The sequence below is a fragment of the Camponotus vicinus genome, unplaced genomic scaffold (genome assembly GCF_025532165.1).
Source record: "Camponotus vicinus isolate PSW18456_S1 unplaced genomic scaffold, iyCamVici1.0 SCAF_11, whole genome shotgun sequence".
Taxonomy (NCBI): Eukaryota; Metazoa; Arthropoda; class Insecta; order Hymenoptera; family Formicidae; genus Camponotus; species Camponotus vicinus.
In genome coordinates, this window is record NW_028141947.1 from 12,706,997 (window position 1) to 12,730,178 (window position 23,182).

At 27.8% G+C, this 23,182-nt stretch overlaps 3 protein-coding genes across 6 annotated transcripts; 2 read left to right on the forward strand and 1 right to left on the reverse strand.

Moving 5' to 3' along the window:
• The first annotated feature begins 990 nt into the window (after positions 1-990).
• Positions 991-10,401, forward strand: Edem2 (ER degradation enhancer, mannosidase alpha-like 2). Of its 2 annotated transcripts, XM_083081584.1 has the most exons (17): positions 1,002-1,970; positions 2,042-2,087; positions 2,392-2,492; positions 3,184-3,223; positions 3,316-3,428; positions 3,569-3,722; positions 3,900-4,028; positions 4,141-4,312; positions 4,422-4,579; positions 4,664-4,768; positions 4,863-5,207; positions 5,295-5,456; positions 5,530-5,628; positions 5,762-6,079; positions 6,571-6,784; positions 7,394-7,506; positions 7,607-10,398. In XM_083081584.1, exons 1-17 carry the CDS (start codon positions 1,852-1,854, stop codon positions 9,302-9,304), a joined length of 4,086 nt encoding a protein of 1,361 aa, XP_082937710.1. In that variant the 5' UTR covers positions 1,002-1,851; the 3' UTR covers positions 9,305-10,398. The 2 variants fall into 2 exon arrangements, with proteins under 2 accessions (XP_082937712.1, XP_082937710.1); XM_083081586.1 differs by lacking the exon at positions 5,530-5,628 and having other exon boundaries at positions 991-1,970; positions 7,607-10,401.
• An 8,374-nt stretch (positions 10,402-18,775) lies between these two features.
• Positions 18,776-20,674, forward strand: LOC145961284 (uncharacterized). The gene is given in 6 exon segments (XM_083081328.1): positions 18,776-18,928; positions 18,930-19,113; positions 19,404-19,612; positions 19,735-20,114; positions 20,213-20,378; positions 20,513-20,674. Coding segments are annotated over 6 exon segments (1,056 nt in total). The 5' UTR covers positions 18,776-18,907; the 3' UTR covers positions 20,609-20,674.
• Positions 20,600-23,074, reverse strand: Snup (snurportin-1). Of its 3 annotated transcripts, none has more exons than XM_083081332.1 (6): positions 23,006-23,074; positions 22,358-22,532; positions 21,769-22,015; positions 21,495-21,683; positions 21,018-21,407; positions 20,600-20,940 (listed from the first exon to the last, which is right to left on the reverse strand). In XM_083081332.1, the coding sequence occupies exons 2-6, from the start codon at positions 22,519-22,521 to the stop codon at positions 20,908-20,910; spliced, it is 1,023 nt and encodes a 340-aa protein (XP_082937458.1). In that variant the 5' UTR covers positions 22,522-22,532; positions 23,006-23,074; the 3' UTR covers positions 20,600-20,907. The 3 variants fall into 3 exon arrangements, with proteins under 3 accessions (XP_082937458.1, XP_082937456.1, XP_082937455.1); XM_083081330.1 differs by lacking the exon at positions 23,006-23,074 and adding an exon at positions 22,772-22,998; XM_083081329.1 differs by lacking the exon at positions 23,006-23,074 and adding an exon at positions 22,884-22,999 and having other exon boundaries at positions 20,619-20,940.
• Between the last annotated feature and the right edge of the window lie 108 nt (positions 23,075-23,182).

Genomic DNA, 23,182 nt, shown 5'->3' on the forward strand with positions numbered 1-23,182 from the left:
GTATATACACGTATATAAAGCCAATCAATTTACAGTTTGTCCGTAAGAGCGAAGATTTGATTAGCTAGCATATCGCTTCTTGCCACGTGTGACGCATTGACGCCTGTATGCAAAAGTTTTTATTGTGTAGCGGTTTAGTCCAAATATATATATCAGCTGTGCATTATTGTGTATATTATATATTGATTTTTATTTATTAGTAATTAACAATAAACACAGTAAGATAATATGTATTAGTATTAATATATTTACAAATTTTTAGGTGGAAACTTGGAAATAATTTTACAATCTACATTTATATTTGTATGAAAAATAAAAATCTTCAATAATAAATCGCGATTTTCTACAAATTTGCGAAAAATGTATGATAAATTGTAATAAGATGTAATGATTTGTAAAAAATATTTACAAATTTTTACAAGTTTCTACCACTTTTTACGAATTGTATATAATAATAGAAGTTGTAAATTATATATAACTAAACTACACACATGATGTAGTTGTAGAAAAATCACAACTTTCTACGTAAATTTATGGAAAACTGCGTAATTTATGAAAAACATATGGTTCAAATCGTGTACTTTTTTTACGTAAGTTATCTTATAAAAAATTGTAGTTTTCGCATAATTTTCGCGCGAAAAGTTGTAAAATTATTTCCATCATAGGGTATATTATTTTCTATTTAATTTCGCAATTTTTTAGGAGTGTGTATATTTATTTGACACGTGTCTCTTTTTTACATCTTTCAAATATACATATATATATATATATATATATATATATATATATATATATATATATATTTCTTTTTTTTTTTTTTCTCAGTGATAATTTCTAAAATTTATCAATAATGTATGCAGTAGAGCTCGTGTTAATTATTCTTTGAAGCTGAGAAATTTAATATGACAAATGCTTATTGCGATGATATTCTAATAAAATTGTATTATTTTTTTTGCGGCACATGGTCAAATGACTGATGGTCACGTGACTGTTCCCCGTTCTACGATCCTCTCCATCCCCCGTTCTAGTCCATCTGTTTCGCCTCGAGCAAGTTCGGGAAATTGGTTAGGGAGGTTACTAAACGGCAATAATCTCATGTCAGATGTGGAGAAATCGCTGCCACTTGCTGTCAATTAAGTCTTGTTGACCGTAGTTAATGCACCGAAACATAAAGAATCGGAATAATCGTGTTGGAAAATCAATTGAAAAGAAAAAACGAGAAGCAGACAATTTCGTTTGTTCGAAGAACGTGAAGCGGAAAATCTTGTGTATTTTGCGTAACAAAACAAAAAACTTTCAGCAAACTGACTGCGTCTACATCATCTGACCTTGATAAAAATACGCAATCATGTCCCTACTGCCTGTTATTTATCTCTTCGGATAACAACAGTTTGTCCTACACACTTTTCTCATCGCTCATCAGTTCAGTTTTGATTGTTTTTGATAAATTGCCGATGTAATGAATAGTTTATAAAGAGATTCACTGATTTTTAAGTCGGCGATCTCTGACGAAAGAATTACGATTTTTTTGTGATTGCATAATAAATGCATTTTACCACTTGGCAAACAGCGATAAATCCATGGAACACGTAAATTTCATAAAGTTATGCAATGTGATGTGTGTCATCGATTTGAGAAAAAATATCTCATGTACAAGGAACAATTTAGTATAAAAAAAAACGAGTGGAAGATTCTTAAAAACTCATATGATATACTTTTGGTTCATACTTTCGATACGACAATGAAATTGTTGAAATGAGATGGATTAGTTGGGAAAAATTTTGGTGGACCATGTGTACTGCTACAAGTATGAAATCTTGACAAAAAGGGGACATATTTTTTTAGCGAACAATGGCTTGTGATGCTCTTATTTGGGGGCTATTGTTTGTAGGATGCGTACAGATATTATGGGCTATGTCTGAAGATGATCCATTAGAATATATGAGCAAGGAAGAAAGAGAAGCTTTAAAGTTTGTATTATCTACTATATGATTAGATCTCTGCATCAATCCTTTTATAATTGTGCTATTATATTTTATAGAGAAGAAGCAAGGGATATGTTTTATCATGCATACAATGCCTATATGGTAAATAACATTTGACAGTCTTTTAACTTTTATTTGTATTACATTAATATTTTTAAAATAAAAGTAATATGTCTTAGATTTATTAATATAAGTCAAAAAGAGATGACATCTTAGCATATTAAATAAAAAAGAGAATAATTATAAAAATTAAGTGAGAATATATAGCAGTATGAAAATTAAATACAAGAGGCTAAAATTATAAATTTTTTACTGTTTGTATATTAGAAGAGAAGAACATCATTGTAATATAGATTTATATAAGTTTAACATTTGAATAAAATATTTTCTCTAATCTTTGTACAAGGAAAATGCATATCCTGCTGATGAATTGATGCCATTAAGCTGTAAAGGGCGATATAGAGGCTCAGAACCAAACAGGGGTGATATAGATTCTACATTGGGAAAGTAAGAAATTAAATATACATAGAATTATATGAGATAAATTACATATCTTAATAATAGTTATGTTTTGTTGATTGTATGATTTTTGATCAAGTAATCTTGATATCAACATATAAAAATATTGACAGCTTGGCTATAGTTATATTCATTCAGGAAAAGTTATTTTATAATTTGTTACTGTTACTCAATTTTTAATAACTCATTACTCTCATGAACATTGAATAATTAAAAAACTAATATTCATAAACAAGTATATAATCAACATAATTTGCAAAGTAATTATACATTATTATCATTTATCAGTTTATGTTTTTGAATTTGTATAGACAATAAGTTGTCTTTTAAGCTATAGATATAAAAATAAAATATATAAAATACAATTTTTATATATATGGATTTAAAAAGCTATAAATCATGATTAATACTGATTATAAATTAATAATATATAATTACTCGAATACTTACATTGACATCATACCTGTTTTTGAACATATTAATTTTTTAATTGTTTAATAGTTTTTATTTTTATAATTGTTATTTATTATCTATACAAGTTTGGAAATTTAGTTGGATTTTTATTTTATGTATTTAACTCGTACTTTTTTTTAGGAAGATTTTATTTAGATATATTTATTATTTTAGACATATTATATAATCATAATTTACTCTAATTTATGTATTGTATTTGCTATAGTTTTTCACTTACTTTGGTGGATACACTAGATACATTAGTGGTAAGTTCAATAATAAATAATTTAATAAACTATATTATAACATGTATTACAACATCACAATTCCATTTATATAAATATCTCATATATGTTAGGTATTAGGAGATTTGGAAGAATTTGAGAATGCAGTCAAACTTGTTGCTAGAGATGTAAGCTTTGATACAGATGTTATTGTTTCATTGTTTGAAACAAATATTAGAATGCTTGGGTAAGTAAAATCATAATTACAATCAAAACTTTTATATATGTGCACACACATACATATTTAATAATGTACATTTAGAAATATATTTGATTGTAAGTTATTTAATTTATATTAAATGTTATAATAGTATTTACTTTTTATAGAGGTCTTCTTAGTGGTCACATATTAGCCGAATATCTACAACAAAGGGCTGATATAATGCCATGGTATAGAGGAGAACTTTTGGATTTAGCTAAAGATTTAGGATTTAGATTTTTACCTGCATTTAACACAACTACTGGAATACCTTATGGCAGAGTATGTTTGTTTATGCAATGATTTAATTACATCACATAGATTTTAAATAAAATTTTGTATAAAAATCTCTTTTTACATCTCTATTAAATCAAAAAGATAATTCAATGTCAAATTTAATGCTAATAAATATATTATATATTTGATATGAATAAGAATGTTTTCTAAAAATATCTCCAGATAAATTTAAAACATGGCATGAAAGGAGTTCCTATGGAAGTATCGAAAGAGACATGCACTGCTTGTGCAGGTAGTATGATATTAGAAATGGCTGCTTTATCTCGATTAACGGGCGAACCAATATTTGAGGTAAAATATTCTAGATATGCGAGTAATGCATACAATAATATAATAAAATAATAATTAGTATATATATATAGTAATATCTAATTAATATTAAATGATAGAATTATTTTTCTAGGAAAAGGCGCAGAAAGCTATGGATGTTTTGTGGCGAATGAGACATCGTGGTACAGACTTAATGGGATCTGTATTGAATGTAAATTCTGGGGATTGGGTACGAAGAGATTCTGGTGTCGGCGCTGGCATAGATTCTTATTATGAATACTGTCTTAAGGCATACATTTTACTTGGTAATTATATACATATTCATATATATATATATATATATATATATATATATATATATATAATTCTTAAGTTAAATTATCATATATAATACATTTTGTATTTTTTATGCAGGTGATGAAAAATATTTAGGGCGTTTCAACAAACATTATCAAGCTGTAATGAAGTATGTTAGTCAAGGACCTATGTTGTTAGATGTCCATATGCATAGACCAAACACCAACTCTAAAAATTTCATGGATGCTTTATTAGCCTTTTGGCCAGGTCTGCAGGTATATATTATTAATTGTTATATTAAAAAAAATTTATTTGTTCATTTGACATTTCTTATTTATTTGACTATATTTCTTTATAAGGTTCTTAAAGGTGACATCAAACCTGCTGTAGAAACACATGAAATGCTGTATCAAGTTATGCAGAGACATAATTTTATACCAGAAGCATTCACTACTGATTTTCAGGTACATATTATTTACACAATTGATAAAATATATAGAATTTATCATTTTTATATAATGAGTTTTTTATGTTATATAATAACATTCGGAAAAATAGGTACATTGGGGACATCATCCACTCAGACCAGAATTTTTAGAATCAACATACTTCTTATATCGAGCCACAGGCGATCATTATTATTTAGGAGTCGGACGTAAAGTACTCAAAAGTCTGCAAACATATGCAAGAGTACCATGTGGTTATGCAGCTGTATCAGATGTTAGAACTAACAAACATGATGATACAATGGATAGCTTTGTATTGTCAGAGACATTTAAATATTTATTTTTATTATTTGCGGAACCAGGAGAATTAATTTTAGAGTTGGATGAATTTATTTTTACTACTGAAGGTCATTTATTACCACTCACACTCGCTTCTATAAGAACAAATATTTCATCTGTAAGTGAACGAATATTTCTGTAAAATTGATATAAGTAATATAGACATGGTTAAATTTTACATTTTATATTTTGAATTATATGACAGGACTTCGAACGAGATATCGTGTATGTGGACGAATTTGATCGTACTTGCCCAAATAGTTTACATTTATTTCCTGCGTCAGTAAGACAACCTTTGAGAAATATGGTCGAGGATGTTTGCCCGAGACGATCGATTAAACGACGATTAAGCGCATCACAATTTCAAGTTTGTTTAAATTATATATTCACGTATCTATTAGCAAAGAAATATATCTAGAAATTTATCTCTTTTTCTGTAGGCAAATAATTTGGAACATTTGAAAATATTGAGTGATATGGGGATAACGACTTTAACATTAGCAGATGGGCGGATTCAGCTTTTGCACACATTTTCTAATGTAATTTATTCTTTATACATATATATATATATATATATATATATATATATATATATATATAGACACATAAAATTTTATTTATATATTTTATCATGATCTATATTACATGATCAATTATAATTGGATTAAATAGGCAAAGACGACGCAAGATTCAGAGGAAGGATTATTATTCATGCAAGAAATGGTCGAACTGAGTAAGATGCAAATGCAACAACCAGAAACTAAACCGCAAACGGTAACATTCATGAGACCCAATACAGATCCATTGGAAAAAGTTACACTGTTAGCTGGACCGGCGCAATTCGGGCCTGATTTACAAAATTTCGATAAGATTTCTGGAAAAGTGATATTTACATATCCACCTGCAGCTTGTACTGATCTGCACAATGCAGATAAATTGGCAGGCAAAATAGCGATTGTGAATCGCGGAAATTGCATGTTTATAGAAAAAGTATATATCATTGAATGCAAGACATTTTTTTGGTTTTCCCAAACCAACTTTTTATCTCGACCAAAACTAGCCAGAATTTTTGTTTATTAATTACGACGTTTCGACCATATGGTTGTGGTCCTTTTCAAGTATATAAGATCAAGTGATGGATATAAATCATAGTATTGTAAACTGCACAAGTCACATTTGCAAGACCAGTTCGTTGACGAAGTCTCACACTGACACATCGTTTTTATCTCTTGATTTTAAATTTAGTAAGATGTAGTGATCTTGCAAATGTGACTTGTGCAGTTTACAATACTATGATTTATATCCATCACTTGATCTTATATACTTGAAAAGGACCACAACCATATGGTCGAAACGTCGTAATTAATAAACAAAAATTCTGGCTAGTTTTGGTCGATTACATTATTTCCAATGATCCTTTGATTAATTGACTAGCGATATTAAATAATTTATGAATTTTTATCTCGATTTTCGTATTTTAGGCGCGCAGAATTCAAAAAGCTGGTGCGCTTGCCGGAATAGTATTGGATAATATTGCCGGTTCGAGTGCGGCAACATCGCCCATGTTTGCTATGTCCGGTGATGGAAAAGAGATAGATGACGTCACAATACCTGTTGTATTTCTATTTTTCACAGAAGCAGCCGAATTAATGAAGGCTATTAATGCAGCAGATGGAGATCTTACTGTTACGCTTGGTAATAATAATTAAATATACATATCAGACACACAGACGCACAAAGTAAAATATATAAACCCCACTTCTCGGGCATTATTTTGTAAGAAAACTTTACTGCAGTTTTTAATACTTCTTTGGTCAATTTAGAATCGATTTATTTTTAGTAAGGATATTAAGAAAAATCATCAGTCATTTTCAAGTTATAGATAAATTAAAGAAACTTTTCTCAAATTAAATTTTATAGAGCTGGACAAGCTAACAAAAGAGCTAACAAAGCTATATTTTTAACTCATTTTAGTTAGAAAGATTTATTTACAGAAATATGTACAGAAGGCTAGAAATTGAAAAGTTGAAATAAATGAAGATTTTATTAAGAATAAATTATGTATTTTTTGTAAAGGATAAAACAGTTTCAAAAAATTTATTGTTAAAAATCTGGATGTCATTTTCACTATAGATATACTTCAATCAATTAGAAGAATCGATTAGTAGGATCGATTTTTCTTCAATAAGATATCTATATTGAAAAAGATATTAAAAACTATATGTAATAATAAAAATAAAAACTATATATAATATATGTAATTATATATTTATTTTATTATGTGTTTTTTACATATGATTATAGGAATATATTCTTCTAAAGAAGAGATTCAACTTAAAGCGCCTACTGATTTATCATTATTTGAACGTGTAAAAGGATCGTTAAAATCATTTCTCAGCCGACATGTAACTCCACAGGTCTGTTGAATTATTATACAAGATTTATTCTATATTTTATATAAAATTTATATTTTCCATATTTTATATTAAATTTTAAAAGTTATATATCTTTTTATAGGCGACAACTATTGGATCTAGTTTGGATATAACAATTCCTGTAATTGAATCACAAGAAGATCAAGAGGATGTAGTCGATTTTCATTATTTTCACGCAGAAATCATCAAAGATTCATTAAATGGTGAAGTCAGAATTACTGCCACATCTGAAGCTGCAATTATCATCTTAAGACCAGTTTCTACACCAACAGAAATTTTATGGCATCAGTTGAAAGAAGTGTTTGTCAATCAGATATTCCTTAATAGGAAACAAAATAAAGGTATAAGAATCAGAAGTTTTATTTTAGAGAGCTATTACAATTGGGTAAACAAAGAGCGTGGACTGCTTACGAAAACATCATTGTCTTATAAAGTTCGATGGTTCTTAAGTGAACTATTAGTAGTTGCACCAAACTCATCTATTAAAAAGATGGGACAGTTATTAGAATTAAATAAGCAAAAGTTATTAAAACAATATTTACTCACAAATATGGATACTATGGTGTTAAATTTAAAAACGGTAGCTACAAAATTGAAGAGTATAAAATCAGTAAGACCCAAAATGGAGCAATTATTAAAAATTTCAGAATCTGGCATTACACAGGTTGAATATTACTCGTTCTTACGTCATTTATTAGTTGATTTGTTCGATGAAGAAGATGAGATCATTAATCGACATATTGCTCTTTTGGATCATATTCACGCAGAGGTACACTCTATATATCAAGAAATATTAATTGATGGAGTACACAGGCACCTTGAAAAATTAGGAGAAGAAGATCATTCATATTATGATATATTGATTGCTGATTTACAGAAGAATTTAAAAAATGTAGATAAAGAAGAAAATTTACTTGGAAAAATTAAAGAGAGTGATTTGGCAGTTGCTGAATTTATAAGTGATAGTAATGGAGGTAAAGGAGATATTGAAACTAAAAATATTAACATTTTAAAGAAGGATAAGAAATCAAGCACTAATGAAATAAAGGATTTCGAATATTTCATATTGACAGAAATAGAAAAAGCTGTGAAATACTCTGAGCAAAATACCTTAGAAAAGTATGATGATGTAAATAGTGAATTGAAAAGTGTTGTTATACAAGATAAGAAAAATAAGGATGCTGTTAAATCTGATGATATTATTCTGTTCTCTAAAAATCAAAGCGAAGGTGATGATAGAAAGAATGAAGTTCAAAGTTTACGGAAAAAATTAGGCTTACAAGCAACAAAAGCAGTAGATGTGAAATTTGAGAAAGTAACTATTCAGGAAAAACAAGAGGAAAAATCTTCTACTGACTCTATATCCGATACTAACAGTATAATACACAAATATCATGCCTCTGATATACCTACAACTCTAGATACTAATGTAGAGACAGCTTTTTCCAATAAAAAGCATACTTTATTGCAGGCAATACAGAAAGATATTAATGACATGCAACATTCTTATAAAACTATTTTAAAAGAAAAAACGTTTAATAAGAAAGATCTGATTGCAAATAAAATCATATTTACTGATCCATTAGAAGAGTTTAAAAAATTTATATCGACTATCAATGAGGGAAAAGTATTTCCAAAAAAGTTACAGATTGTAGATGCACAATATAATACCATAAAATTAAATGAATTGAAATATAAAAAAAAATATGTAAGCAAAAACAAAGATAAAGAAACTAAACCAAAATTATATATAGCTAAACATATCGATGATGAATTATAACAATAGCTTTTAAGATTTAGGCTAAATTATAGTTATAAAAATGACAGAGAATCAATTCCCAACGGCCATAAGGCTATCTGCATAAGGCTGCATTGCAAATGATATTTTTGCACTGTGATCTAGATGTGTGTGTGCAATGAATTTTAATTGATTTCTATATATACAAGATAATCTAAAAAAATTCCAGTTATTCGATAAAAAAAAAATAAAACTGTCAGATTATAACAATGCTATATAATATAAATTCATAGAAAAAATCTCTCTGTAGATTTTAAATCAATGCTTATAAGAAAATCTATTTCCATTTGTTATCTAAGGAAAGGCGATGATATTACTATAGAATCCATAATATATATGAACATAACATACTATGAACATAACATATGTGATACATATATGTTAAAGTGGTTGTGAAGGCATTCTGAACAGATGGTTAACTGATACATGTACATACATTTCGTGTATTATAGTAGAATCTTCTACATACACTCTCACTGAAGTACGATAGCAGGTTCTTTTTTTCTTCCATGAAAGCAAATTTGTGTCCTGATAAATCTATTCTATGATTTGTATTATATAATTGTATTATATACTTATATATGTATATAATTATATATGTATATTATAAATTTAGAAAATGAAAATAGCACCTTAAAATATAATGTAAGAGTATAAGTAACATCACAAATCAGAATAGATGCAATATTTTCTTTTTATTAATATTTTGTATCAATTCATTTAAAGATGTGCCATGATTATTGATAACATGTTTATGCAATTTAAGATAACATTTAGTATAAAAATAAAAATGCTCAAAGCATAATTTTCAATTTTTTGCAAAAACTGTAATTAATCTTCTTTGATTGTATTAATGTAATATTAAAAATCTATTTACAAAACAGTATTTTATAACAAGAAATTGTGTACTTTAAATTTTATATCAGTCATATATTTTTGTAAACTTTTATTCACATAAGAATTTTGTTAAAACTTTGTTAATTTAAAAATTAAATTTTTTGTTAAAATTTTCGAGTACATTTTTAATTTTAGAGTAATAAGAATATATTTATATTTTATCTGGTAAACTAAATAATGAAAAAAATATATATATATAATATATATAAACATATATATATATATAACAAATATGACAATTCCATAAACTTTATGTTACAATTTATGAATTAAAATATGTCTTAAATGTACATAATATGTACAAAAATATATATATATCTCAGTGTGTGTATATAATATGTAAGAAATATTATGTTACATAAAGTAAACTTTATTATGGTGTTATAAATAATTGAAATAAGTTTGGTCTTTTGATAACTTTCCGCTCTACATATTCTTTTTATTTATTAATTTTGCACACCATTTATACATGAATATATTCTATAAGAATACATTAAAAGCATTAATATTTCTTAAGTATAAATCGCTTATAATGATAATGTCATATAATATTCATATCATACAATTATTTATTATTGATTTCATGCAATCAGTTTCAATTAAATCACATTATGTTACACATACTATTATATACAAGATATCCAGCAATAATCATATCACATCTCATGTACAAGTAAAGTGAGTTAAAAACAGATAAAGCACAATACATAATTAAATGCTTAATTGTTAATTCTAACTTCGTCGTTAATCGCAGCAATCATATTTATAAAGCAATGAAAAATATTTTTATAAAATTTAATATTTGATAAAATTATTTTTTAGAGAACTTTAAATTATTATCTGCTACGCTTTTTTAAATTCTTTTATATTATTTGTTTAATTATCTTTCATATTTTTATTATTAGTTAAAAATAAATATAAAGTAATTGGAGAAAGTATAGCTAATGATTTGAATTTGGCACGTAAATTGCGAAAGTCAAATAGCAGTCATAGCATCGTATTATCTATGGACAGATTGTGGACTCTAGTGGCCGATCATATATTAGAATAATGCCATATGGGCTGCGTTCGGAAACATCACCCGAGTGCTCCCGGGTATCATTCTTGTTGTTCACCGAATGTTAAACAAGGATAAAATGATACCTGGGTACACTCGTGTGATGTTTCCGAACGCAGCCGAATGTATTGGCGCGCGCGTGACGTTTATAACAGCAGAGAGAAGACTGAGAGATGTCATGACCCGTTTTTAGATGATCCCTGGAAGCGATACTCCCTCTGTGGACACTAAAAACGTGGACATGAACTACAAAACCAATGTCCACGAATGTTCTCAGAGGGTAACACATATGTCCCTCTGATAATATAAATAATATAAATAAAAATATAAATAATTTAATTAATAATAATTTATTATATAAAAATATTAGTATGTTCTCTCTTTTCACGCTATTATTTATTTATTTATTTATGTGTCTTCTTTTTCTTTTTCTCAACATCATTTATTTATTTATTTAGTTCGCTCTAAGTCAGTCTTTTAAAATGCAAAACTAAATATTATAAAATTTGACTTCGGAAAAACGCGGTAAAACAATCGAATAAATTCAAATCATTAGCATAACAAAAGGTTCCGTGATATATCAATCGTTTAATAATTAATTTAAAATAAAATACCTCTATAATTTAAAATTCCGCGTGTATATGTAGTACGTAAAATATTTCGGCAGAGAATTATCAATAATATCATGTTTGGCCTTGGCGACGTATAGCAAGCGCGCTATACATATCACGGCTTTGTTATCATTCGCACGGTGACTCTCGAGTAATAAAGTAGTGATGAGAAACGCTTCGTATATTGTAATTTTTGTACTAAACACGATTATGATTAGTATCGAAACATAATTTGCTATAAATATTAATAATTAAAAATTAATTAACTTTTGATAAACATGAAACTGTATCGCAACGATAAATATTTATCGAATCGTAATCATTCATTACTGCGAATAAAAATTGAAACAGGGAATACATGAAAGGGGACAAGAGAATTAAATATATTATGATCTTTTGATCATCAATGCTTATTATAATATTTCTTTAACAATATTAGAATTAAATATATTTCTTGTTTAATTAACCAGGATTGAGAAAATTTAAAGCATTGGTCGAAATTACTTTATCATTTTACTTGACAATCTAAATATAATTGGGGGGGGGATTGTGAAAGAACACGAAGTAAAACAATCGAATTATAGATGCAAATAATTAGTATAACGAAAGACTTCATGATGAATAGTTTAATAAATAATCAATTAATCTTAATCAATAAATTAAAATGCTTCTATAATTTAATATTCCGCGCACGAATATTTTATATTACAGAAAATATTTCGGCAACGAGAGAATTATCAATAACACCGTGTTCGACCTTGATAAACAGTATCGCGCTATTGTTAATATGTTACACGGCTTTATTATCATTCGCACAGTGATCTTGAGTAGTGACGTGAGAGACGTTTCACATATTATCAAATTCTTTCTTTACATAGTCAACCTTGGCGATATAAACAGTACCGCGGTAATGTTTCTGACTTACGATCATTCGCTCAGTGGCTCTTGAGCAGTGAATATCTTGAGTAGTGATGTGAGACGTATCATATATTATCAAATTCTTTCTCTGAACACAATTGCAAGTGCAACGAGGAACTTTTCGTGAATGAATGTAAGTGCAACGAGGAATTCAAATGAGTGCAACGAGGATTGAAGTGCCACGAGGAAAAAGCGAAGAAAGCAAAAAAAAAAGGAGATTTTGGAAATGGATGGACCAATGAAATATGATGTAAGTCATTAATATAAATTATTTATCACATTCATTATTTGTTATATTGTTGCGTCCCCGCGTCCCGTCCCGCTGTATTCGTCACCCGTTGAATTCTTTCGAAGAAGGTCGTTTCCGCGCGCGATGTCAAGATATTGTTATAAACAACGACTGTCAAAGAATCTGAGCCCAGCTGTCAAGCTGTGCGGACGCGCGTCTATTTGTGATCCATTTTACGATTATTCTGAATTCTTGTATGTTACTCGCGGTTTATTAAAATTCTTGTGCACCTTAAATCGCGTTATTATTTACGAGTGCACGAACGTCAGCGTATGCCGAAAAAAATATTCCATTTTATTTTAAAATATTTATAAAACATTTATAAAATTTTTTATTAATTAATATTTTCAGTTACTTCTTATATTTTATAAAACATTTCATATTAATATATTTATTTAAATATTTCATGTATAAAAAAAATAGAAATTTTTTTATTTATCATATTTCTAAAAGTTTATATCTAAGAAATATAAATTATTTTGTAATTACGAAATTTATAATATTAAAATATAATAATTAGTTTTAAAAATAATTAGTTTTAAAATCAATTATTTTGAACATTGCTTTATATAATAGATTTTCTTTTATCTTTTATATTTTTATTTATTATTTATATTTGCGAATTTAAATTTATGTACTATATTACAAAATAAATTTCAAATTATGTATTATATTATATATAAAATTATATATAATATAACCCTCCCATGGGGTACACCTTGTCGCGGTGGGAGGGCTTAGTACTTGGATGGTGCCTTGAGGTTTATCTTAAATTTTTCTATTTATGATAAATTTTAAGGTGCCTGAATGGGAAGCTAAGTACCCTTTCGCGTCGTCGGTGCCGTCAACGTGCCGTGGACGGCAAGCGCTTCGTTACCACGTTTTCGCGTTGCAGTATTCTCGCGTTGTCGCGTTTTCGCGGAACTTTTGGACTTTTTCATATAAAATCCCAATTTCATTTATCGTCACGAGTCTCTACTTCCGATGCCAACTAACTGGGATGTTTCGAGTTTGCACACGTTACTATACAACGTACACTCGCGCTTCGTGCTTCGTGCTTCGTCAAGTGATTCGGCCCGAATTAGTTAGAACTTGATCGATTGCTCGGAATGGTCGTCAATGGGTCCCTTCTCTTTGATCGTCTACAGCCACACGCACTGCGTGTGTTAACCTGTCGAGGAGTCGAGTGGATTCCCCTAGGCACGATTTTCGCTCGGTAAAAGGGGTTGCCTCCCCATTTTCTAAATTGCTGAATGTTAGCATTTAAAAAATGTGGGTATCCTCTTCTTTTGCCGTCTACTAGCCTGGTGTAGCATATAGCAACCGCGGGAGGCATAATATGTCCGGGCGGAGCACCTGAAATCGTGCTTAGCGGGTCCAGGTTCGATACGAGATAGGATAATTATGCGCGAAAAAGAGTTGGTGAACTTCATTTTCCTCTATTTCCGTTAATCGCTTCGTCTTCTTTCCGGTTTGGGCTTAGTCCTTGCTCGTTGTATCGTTGCATTCCCGACCTGTTGACTCGAAGCTGATTCTCGTAAGTGAAATGGGATTTTCGCTCGTACCGAAACCGGGAGTGCCGTTCAAAGTATATACATATTAAGTATATACATCGCGCGATCAAATAGAAAATTTTTTATTGTACCGAAATAGTGCGGACACCGTTAAGAATCGCGCGTAAAATAGCGGAAATAGCGATATAAAAATATCGCTCGCGAGTGCGGGAGTGTCGTTATCGCGCGCCAACAACATGAGAGGAGGAGGAGGCCTGGGAGAGGCATCTTACATCGGCGGAGCAACCTGATGGTGAATATCTATTATTTATATGTTAATTGTTATAAATCGTTAACTTGTTATAAACGAACAATAATTCGATCTTATTATTTAAATGAATTAAAGAGAAAGATTTTTATAAAAGTCATAAAATTTTCTATTTAAAAAACGGTTTCAAAAATTTATAAAATTTTTCCATACGTGTTTATCTGCTTATTATTTTACACATGGGATATAAAATTCCGCGCGATAAAAATTTTTTTAAATATTAATTGCATTTTGTGAGCATTATTATAAATGAATTTTATATTTGTATGTTACAGACAACTAGCTTCGATAACAACAACTCCGCTGTTGCGCATCAGTGCCGGTGAGTGAAAAAAACTTTTATTTAACTTTAAGGTAACAGATTCGTAGAGATTGCAGATGTAGATGTAGATGTAGATGTAGATTGTAGATTGTAGATAAATCCGTTGCCTTAAAATGGATGAGCTAGGATGGATTAAATTAAATAAATTAAATTAAATAATTAAATTAAATTAATTCAATTAAATTAAATAATTTTAATAAGTTCTTTCGAACTTATGCTTTGCATCTATTGCGAAAATATATTGAAATATTAATTAAAAAAAGAAGAGATTAAGAAAAGATTTTTTTGTAAAGATTTTGTCTAATTTATTAAATAAAGGACACGCATTAACAATTACCAATTTTATCAATTTTTGATGCTAATTTATTCTTATAATACGTACTTATCTTCTAATTGCTAATAGCTCATCCATCGTAGAATTTGTTTGTAGATATTGTTTTTAAACTTTACTTTAACTTAATATAAAGCCAAATGATTAATTAATTAAATAATTTGTAATATGATAAATACACATATTAATTTTATATTTTACTATAAAATATAATTTATAGAAATTTGTAGTAATTTGGCTTTATTTCAGTTAAAATAAAGTTATATTCAATATTTAACGAACGATCGTGAAATCGAACGATCGTTACTAAATGAGCGTAAATATTTCACGCTCTTTTGCCGGTAATTATCCGGCAAAAGAAGGAGTAATTATCTCCTTCTTCGATCTCTGATTAGAGATCGAGAAAGAAAGTGGCCAGGATCAACGAAAGGTAGGTTCAACTGGCCTGAAGAGTACGGTTAGGGTACGCGGTTAGGGCACGTGACTAAAATATATACATGATTAGGTGAGGTGATGATTAGAGATAGGTTCCTCAAATCTCGAATAATTTTAGTTAATCAGGAAGTAGGGTTGTTAAGGCTATTAAGTAAAATCATTAGAATTCTTCTATTAATATTAGGGTTGTTAGGGCTCTTAAGATCATTAGAATTCTGTTATAGTAGGATTGTTGGAGCTATTAAAATTATTAGAATCCTTTAATAGTAGGGTTGTTAGGGCTATTAAGTAAGATTCATTCTTTCTTTTAATATTCCAATAATCCTAGGGGTAAATTAAAATTATTTTAATTAAGTTGAATTTATTTTTAAAAACGTAAAAATGAATATAACATGTTTTAAAAATAAAAATGTTTTAAAAGGGAAATTTAAATTATCAAAATTATCTTCAGAAATGTGTAATTTGTAATTAACAATTACATATTTTTTCTTCGAAACAACTATGTTTTCTTTACACCAATTGATTCCTCTCATTATTTTGTACATAAAAGTATTAAGGTAAGATAATCGAAAAATGAATATTTTACAAGATATTTTACGGTTTATGTAAAATTAAGAAATGATTTCAAGCCTCATAACTCGGAAAGTACTTAATTAAAACTAACTTAATTATAGTATTTTGGAAAGCTCTTGAGATGAGCTACAAGAATATGTAATAAAAATAGCGAGTTCCATTTAAAAAATCCAAAGTGATTTTGCCCTGATCTTGACAACACTCTTCAAGGTCATACTGATATCACCATGTAATGCGTTACTTGAAACCTTACAACTTTTGTTTGAAATATTTTTGTCTGCCGCGCTCAGTTTTTGAGATATTCGGCTGAAACGGGTGATCTGCGACACCCTGTATATACATATATATATATAATAAATTAAAATAAATTGTTTCACTGCACAATATATAGACCATTTAATATTAATTATATTGAACATATTTAGACCAGGAGACGTCATGTGAACACCACAATTGATAACATTGAAAATGTATTAGAAACTAAAATTTTTATATTACTTAATTTATCTTACTGAACATAATTTTAGAATTAATATGATTTTTACGACTAATTGTAAAATCACATTAAACTCAACATTTTATTCAAATAATTTTCAATTAGAAACATTCTTTTACTTATATAACAATAAGTAAAAGTTATCCGAATTATATTGTGTTCGATGTCATTTTAAACGCAAGAATTTCATTAATCCCTTTTAATCAAAAAAGATCAAACAAAATATAAAAACTTTAGTTTTTATTTTATGGCAATTTAAAGTCATATATTATTATAAATAACGAAAAAATTCCCGATGCCGCAGATTCCGAAATTTCTTACACGAGACTTCATTTATAATATTCACGAATATATGTCAAAAAATAAAATGCATTTTTTATTCATTTGAAAGTAATTTTAATAGAATAATGAGAATTTTGCGATTAAAATAATACCAAACACGATATAAATCGCATAAATTTAATTAAATATATAATTATAATGAAATATTTATTATCAGATTAATTAAAAATTACCCGATTTACGTCATGTTTGATATCATTTTAATCGCCAAAATCTCATTAATTCATTAAAATTACTTTCAAACCGATAAAATTAAAAATAAAAGTTTCAATTTTTATTTTATAAGAACTGGCGCATTTTGTATAGATTATCAAAGGAAATATTCAAAATGAAAAGATAGAATAAACTTCGAAATCAACAATTAAATTACTAAATAAATCGCGATTTAAAATTCGCGAGAAAATGCGACGAATAACTCTGGCGAAAATAAGAAACTTTATAAAGCGTTAACAACCGTTGAGTGAGGGTTTTCTGAGAGTTTATATGCTTTTCAAACTTTGTAAGAGCACTTACATAACGCTGTTGGGTTTTGAATGCTTATCAAACGCTGCAATGTTGCAATTTTTGTTCTACAAACTCTTTATATAATGTTATATGAAAGTTTTGCAATGGTGAGGTAACATTTTTCAGAGTACGTTCAGTAAACGTTGATACATCTTCGTGTACAGAGTTTACTCAGACTTTTCAAACGTTTACGTTTACGCTATAACGTACAAACGTCTTTTAAACGCTGCAGTGTTGCAATTTTTGTTCTACAAACTCTTTACTAATCGTTTTTAAACTCTCGACGAACTTCCACAAACGTTCATGTAAACGCCAAACAAACGTCTCATTTTTGCCAGGGTTGCTATACGTCGCCAAGGCCAAACATGATATTATTGATAATTCTCTCTGCCGAAATATTTTACGTACTACATATACACGCAGAATTTTAAATTATAGAGGTATATTTTATTTTAAATTAATTATTAAACGATTGATGTATCACGGAACCTTTTGTTATGCTAATGATTTGAATTTATTTGATTGTTTTACCGCGCTTTTCCGAAGTCAAATTTTATAATATTTAGTTTTGCATTTTAAAAGACTGACTTAGAGCGAACTAAATAAATAAATAAATAAATAAATAAATAAATAAATGATGTTGAGAAAAAGAAAAAGAAGACACATAAATAAATAAATAAATAATAGCGTGAAAAGAGAGAACATACTAATATTTTTATATAATAAATTATTATTAATTAAATTATTTATATTTTTATTTATATTATTTATATTATCAGAGAGACATATGTGTTATCCTCTGAGAACATTCGTGGACATTGGTTTTGTAGTTCATGTCCACGTTTTTAATGTCCACAGAGGGAGTATCGCTTCTAGGGATCACCTAAAAGCGGGCTATGATATCTCAGTTTTCTCTCTGTTTATAACCGTTTTGAAATCTTTTTGTTCCTGACAATAACTCATAAATGAAAAATAAATAAATAAATTACATGCAATTACGCGTTTCTCGATGTATCTGTATATTTAGTTTCGTCGATCGATGATTTTTCAATTCTTCATAAAATGAATCACGTAGAAAATGTCAGGTCCAGTGGTATAATGTATACACCGCGGACACCGCAAATGCGAGAACGACAACGATTTAATTTAAGTATTAGACCAGATAACGAAGAGAACGATGTTTCAGGACTGGAAGGTACGTAGAACGCTTTATTTTATGTTTGGAAAAAAAAAGATTTGGAATTTTAATTATATATAAGTTAATAAAATTGCGATTTAATATCGCAAGAATTTCTCTCATCTTTAATAATTAATCTCCAAAATATCTCGTTTAAATGTATGGATAAAAAATTTCCCTTGTGCTTGAAATACATATTCTGTCACAAATATTTACAATATTTGTTTATATATTTAAATATTACAATTTCTTTACATTGTTTTTTTTTATATTTTTTTATATATTATAAATATATAAACTTTTTACAGATTTAGTAGGCCAAACATGGAATGTTTACGCTGTATCTGCTTTATTTGGTTTTCAACAAGATGATATCCATTTTAAATTATATTCAAAAAGACTAAGAGAAGAAATTGCAAGTACTTTATCACATGAAGATGTAACTTACGATGCAAAGTTTTCTATTATGGAAAATATTGTGCCTAAACCAAATCATGAAAATCATCCAGCAATTAAGGTTAATAGAGAAATATCAATATTTTTTTATTTAATGATATTTTTATTAAATATCTTAATCAAATATACTTTATATAAGGAATAGTAAAATTTGAGAGAGTTTATTTGAAATTTATTTTTTAGATTGAAGTTCTAGCTAAAAATAATGATACTGAGAAAGAGAAATCTCTTTATCAAGGGATATTGTTATCCTGGGATATAACACAATCTGAACAAAGTAGAGAAAATCTCATACGATTACCTCTTCTGTTATGCCGTGGTACTAGTACTGGTATAGATGCAGTACATGCTACAATTATTCGCATGTTTGATTGCTCAATAATTGTGCTACCAGCCAAAGAGTGTGATTTAAGCTGGCTTGTTCCTATTATAATTATGACTAACAAAGAAGAACCTGTAGTTTCTGGTGAAATTCAAATGGTATATACAGTACCAGAATTACCAATTACGGATACTATTACAGTTAAATTTCAAACTGGAGATTTAAGAAAGATATTATCAGCGTACGTATAGTGTTAATATTCAATTATGCAAAAATATTTCTAAGATTATTATAGATATACATATTCCATACAATTTTATATTATTTATTAATTTACAGCATTATCACAAATCAAAATGATGAGAATATATTCCTTAATCGTGAACACGTAGAAATATTTTTTGAAGTCTTACATAAGCAAATGTTAATACTGGGAGGTTTGAAATTAGGATTATGTACATTGCATAGGATTAATCTGCCTGGAATAACTATAATGGAGAACAGAGTGAGTTTGTCTATATTTATATACATCTTTTTTTCTTATTTTATATTAAAATCATTTTATTTTCTTGGGACATATTTGCTATACTTGATATATATTTATAGTCTAATACATCCTTTTTGTATTTTTATTTCTAGATGAAGATAGTGAATGTAGAAATTATGAATAATGTATTATTGTATTTAAATGATAAAGCTCGTGATATATTTCATACAGTACATATTGATATATGAATTTTCCTATTTTATATTGTTCTGTAACATATAACTAGTTCTGTAATATATAACTTAAATGCCGTAGTTATCATGATTGTTACATTAATTACTTAAATTCCACTTATAGTTATTGTTTATTAGTTAAAAAATATCACATTGGTTTTTAACATAAAACATCTATGGCTATTTATTTATTTATTTTGCATACATCATTTTATCAGAAAAAAAATATTTACATATATTCATACATTTGTTAACGTTATTTATAAAAATTAAATCAAATTTAAGATTATTCTCGTACTTTACTTCTATCTTAATTATATTTCTGTCTTAAGTAATTCTATATCCATCTGTAAAAGCAAAGAAAAATTATAATATTACAAATAATCAAATTCAATATTCATTATATAACAATATAAAAACTTACGAGATTTTTGGCATTCCTTTTTTTATTTTTCTTTTCTATTGTTCTTTTTTTATTTTGTTGCATATAATGTTCAAAATTTATGTAGTTATCTGGTTTTTCATCAAATGGCGAAGGTACAAATATTCCAAGCACTTCAGGTAACATAAAAGATTTTAACCATGTCACAAGTGGAGTATATCCAAAATAATAGTGTGCATTACGATGATAAAATAAAAACCCATCTATAGATTTTAATTCAACATCAAGTTGTGTCAAAGCAGAACTTAAATCTGAATTGCAATTAATATTTTGTAGAGGTAAAATGGGATATTTATTTATATCGGTATCGCATTCTTTGAATTCTTTTGCCTCACAGATTTTATTATTTATCCAATATAACCTCATTTGGGCCTAAAATTTATTTAATTATCTTTTATTGATTAGGTAGTTGATATAAACTTCTAAAATATATAAACAGTATCTATATATGTACATTACCTCACAGAATGTGAATGGTAATTGACACCAATGCAATACATCCAATATGTAATAAATTTGTTGATCCTTTACCCATATGCAATCTACAATTGCAGAATGATGCATATCTGCATCAGAATTTCCACCTGGAAGTGCTGAAGGGAAAGTATTACATAGCACACCATTTCTAGAATATGCCTTTGTTATGCCCTAATTTAAATTAAAATCATTATTATTTCATATTTAATAACTAAAAATTTGTTTCAAATAAACAAAAATAGATAAAGATCAATACCTGTCTTGAAATCAATCTAGTTCGTTTCCCTATAGGACATGGAACCATAATCCAATTCTCAGAAAAATCTTGTGGTACATCGAACATCCATTCTGACAGCATCATTCGATTAAATTTTTTATATTTTCGTGGATATCTGGATTGTGAAGAATATTCTTCTACATCCATAGAGTTCTCATTTTCTAATTCAGAGGAATATATCTCTTCAAATATGCCACGTGCAATATTAAATGCTTCATGCCTCTGTCTATAAGTAGAATAGCATATTATGCAATAAAAATAGAAGCTGATAAAAATTTAAATGTAATTATAGCAATTATGTGCAATTAATTATAATAATTGTTAATATGACTAAAAATATGGCTAAAAAAACATTGAAATTTCAGTTTAATTCGGGTTAACTTTTTTCAATGATTAAAAAAATTAAATTAGCTATTAAATCCTATTGATCTTTATTGTACTTTATGTGTGTATTTTGCAGGATTTTATAAAATATTCTATATATAATATAAACATTAATCTTTTTCTATATAACAAAACCTATAGAAATATATAAAATTTTATAAATTATGCAGCATATTATACATACTCTTTTTGATGTTCCAACAACAGTTGACGTCTTTCTTCTTGATGCGAATTTTCATCAAGTTCCAACTTAATATTATCTTTTCTGATGCGGTTTTTATAAAATGTCCGACGTACAACTTCTTTCGTATCACAATCAGTCTTGTTATTTAATACCTCTGTTGCCATTTTCTTGTAATCTGTTAAATAGATATAATGAGAATAATTTCTTATTTCGATAGCACAAGTAAGTAACGTAATACACAAAATTTGTATTTATATAATTTTTTAGAAAAAAGCCATTTTAATATATTTTGTCCCAGAAAATTTATCAATAGAAACAAGATATTAAGTAAATAGAGTTACAATCGTTTGATATTACAATATTATTTTACAATAAATTTAAAATCATATTAAAATTGATCATAAGTGCAAATACCTAAAATATTAAAAATGTACTACTTTTCGATTTTCATCAATAACATGTATTGTAAGTTAAAAAAAAATTGTTTTTTTTTCTCTTGTTGCAAAAATTCTTATTTTCAAATTACCGTTTTTATCGTATATATGACACTTCTTTTTTATATAATTATTATCTCAATCAACGCAACCTAATGCACCTTATGCATCGCGCCATATGGATGTAGATCGTACGAATAGACCATAGACTTACATAGTAAATAAAAACATGAATAAATCGTGTAATTTTTACAACTGTATTGTCCAATTACATGCGAATGTCTGAGATGTGAATGAGGAAGAAGGAAGAGAAGACTTTCGGTTGCGGTTGGAATTGACCAATGAGAATAGCCAGGCGTCAAATTGCTTTGCTCTGATTGGTCAATTCCAA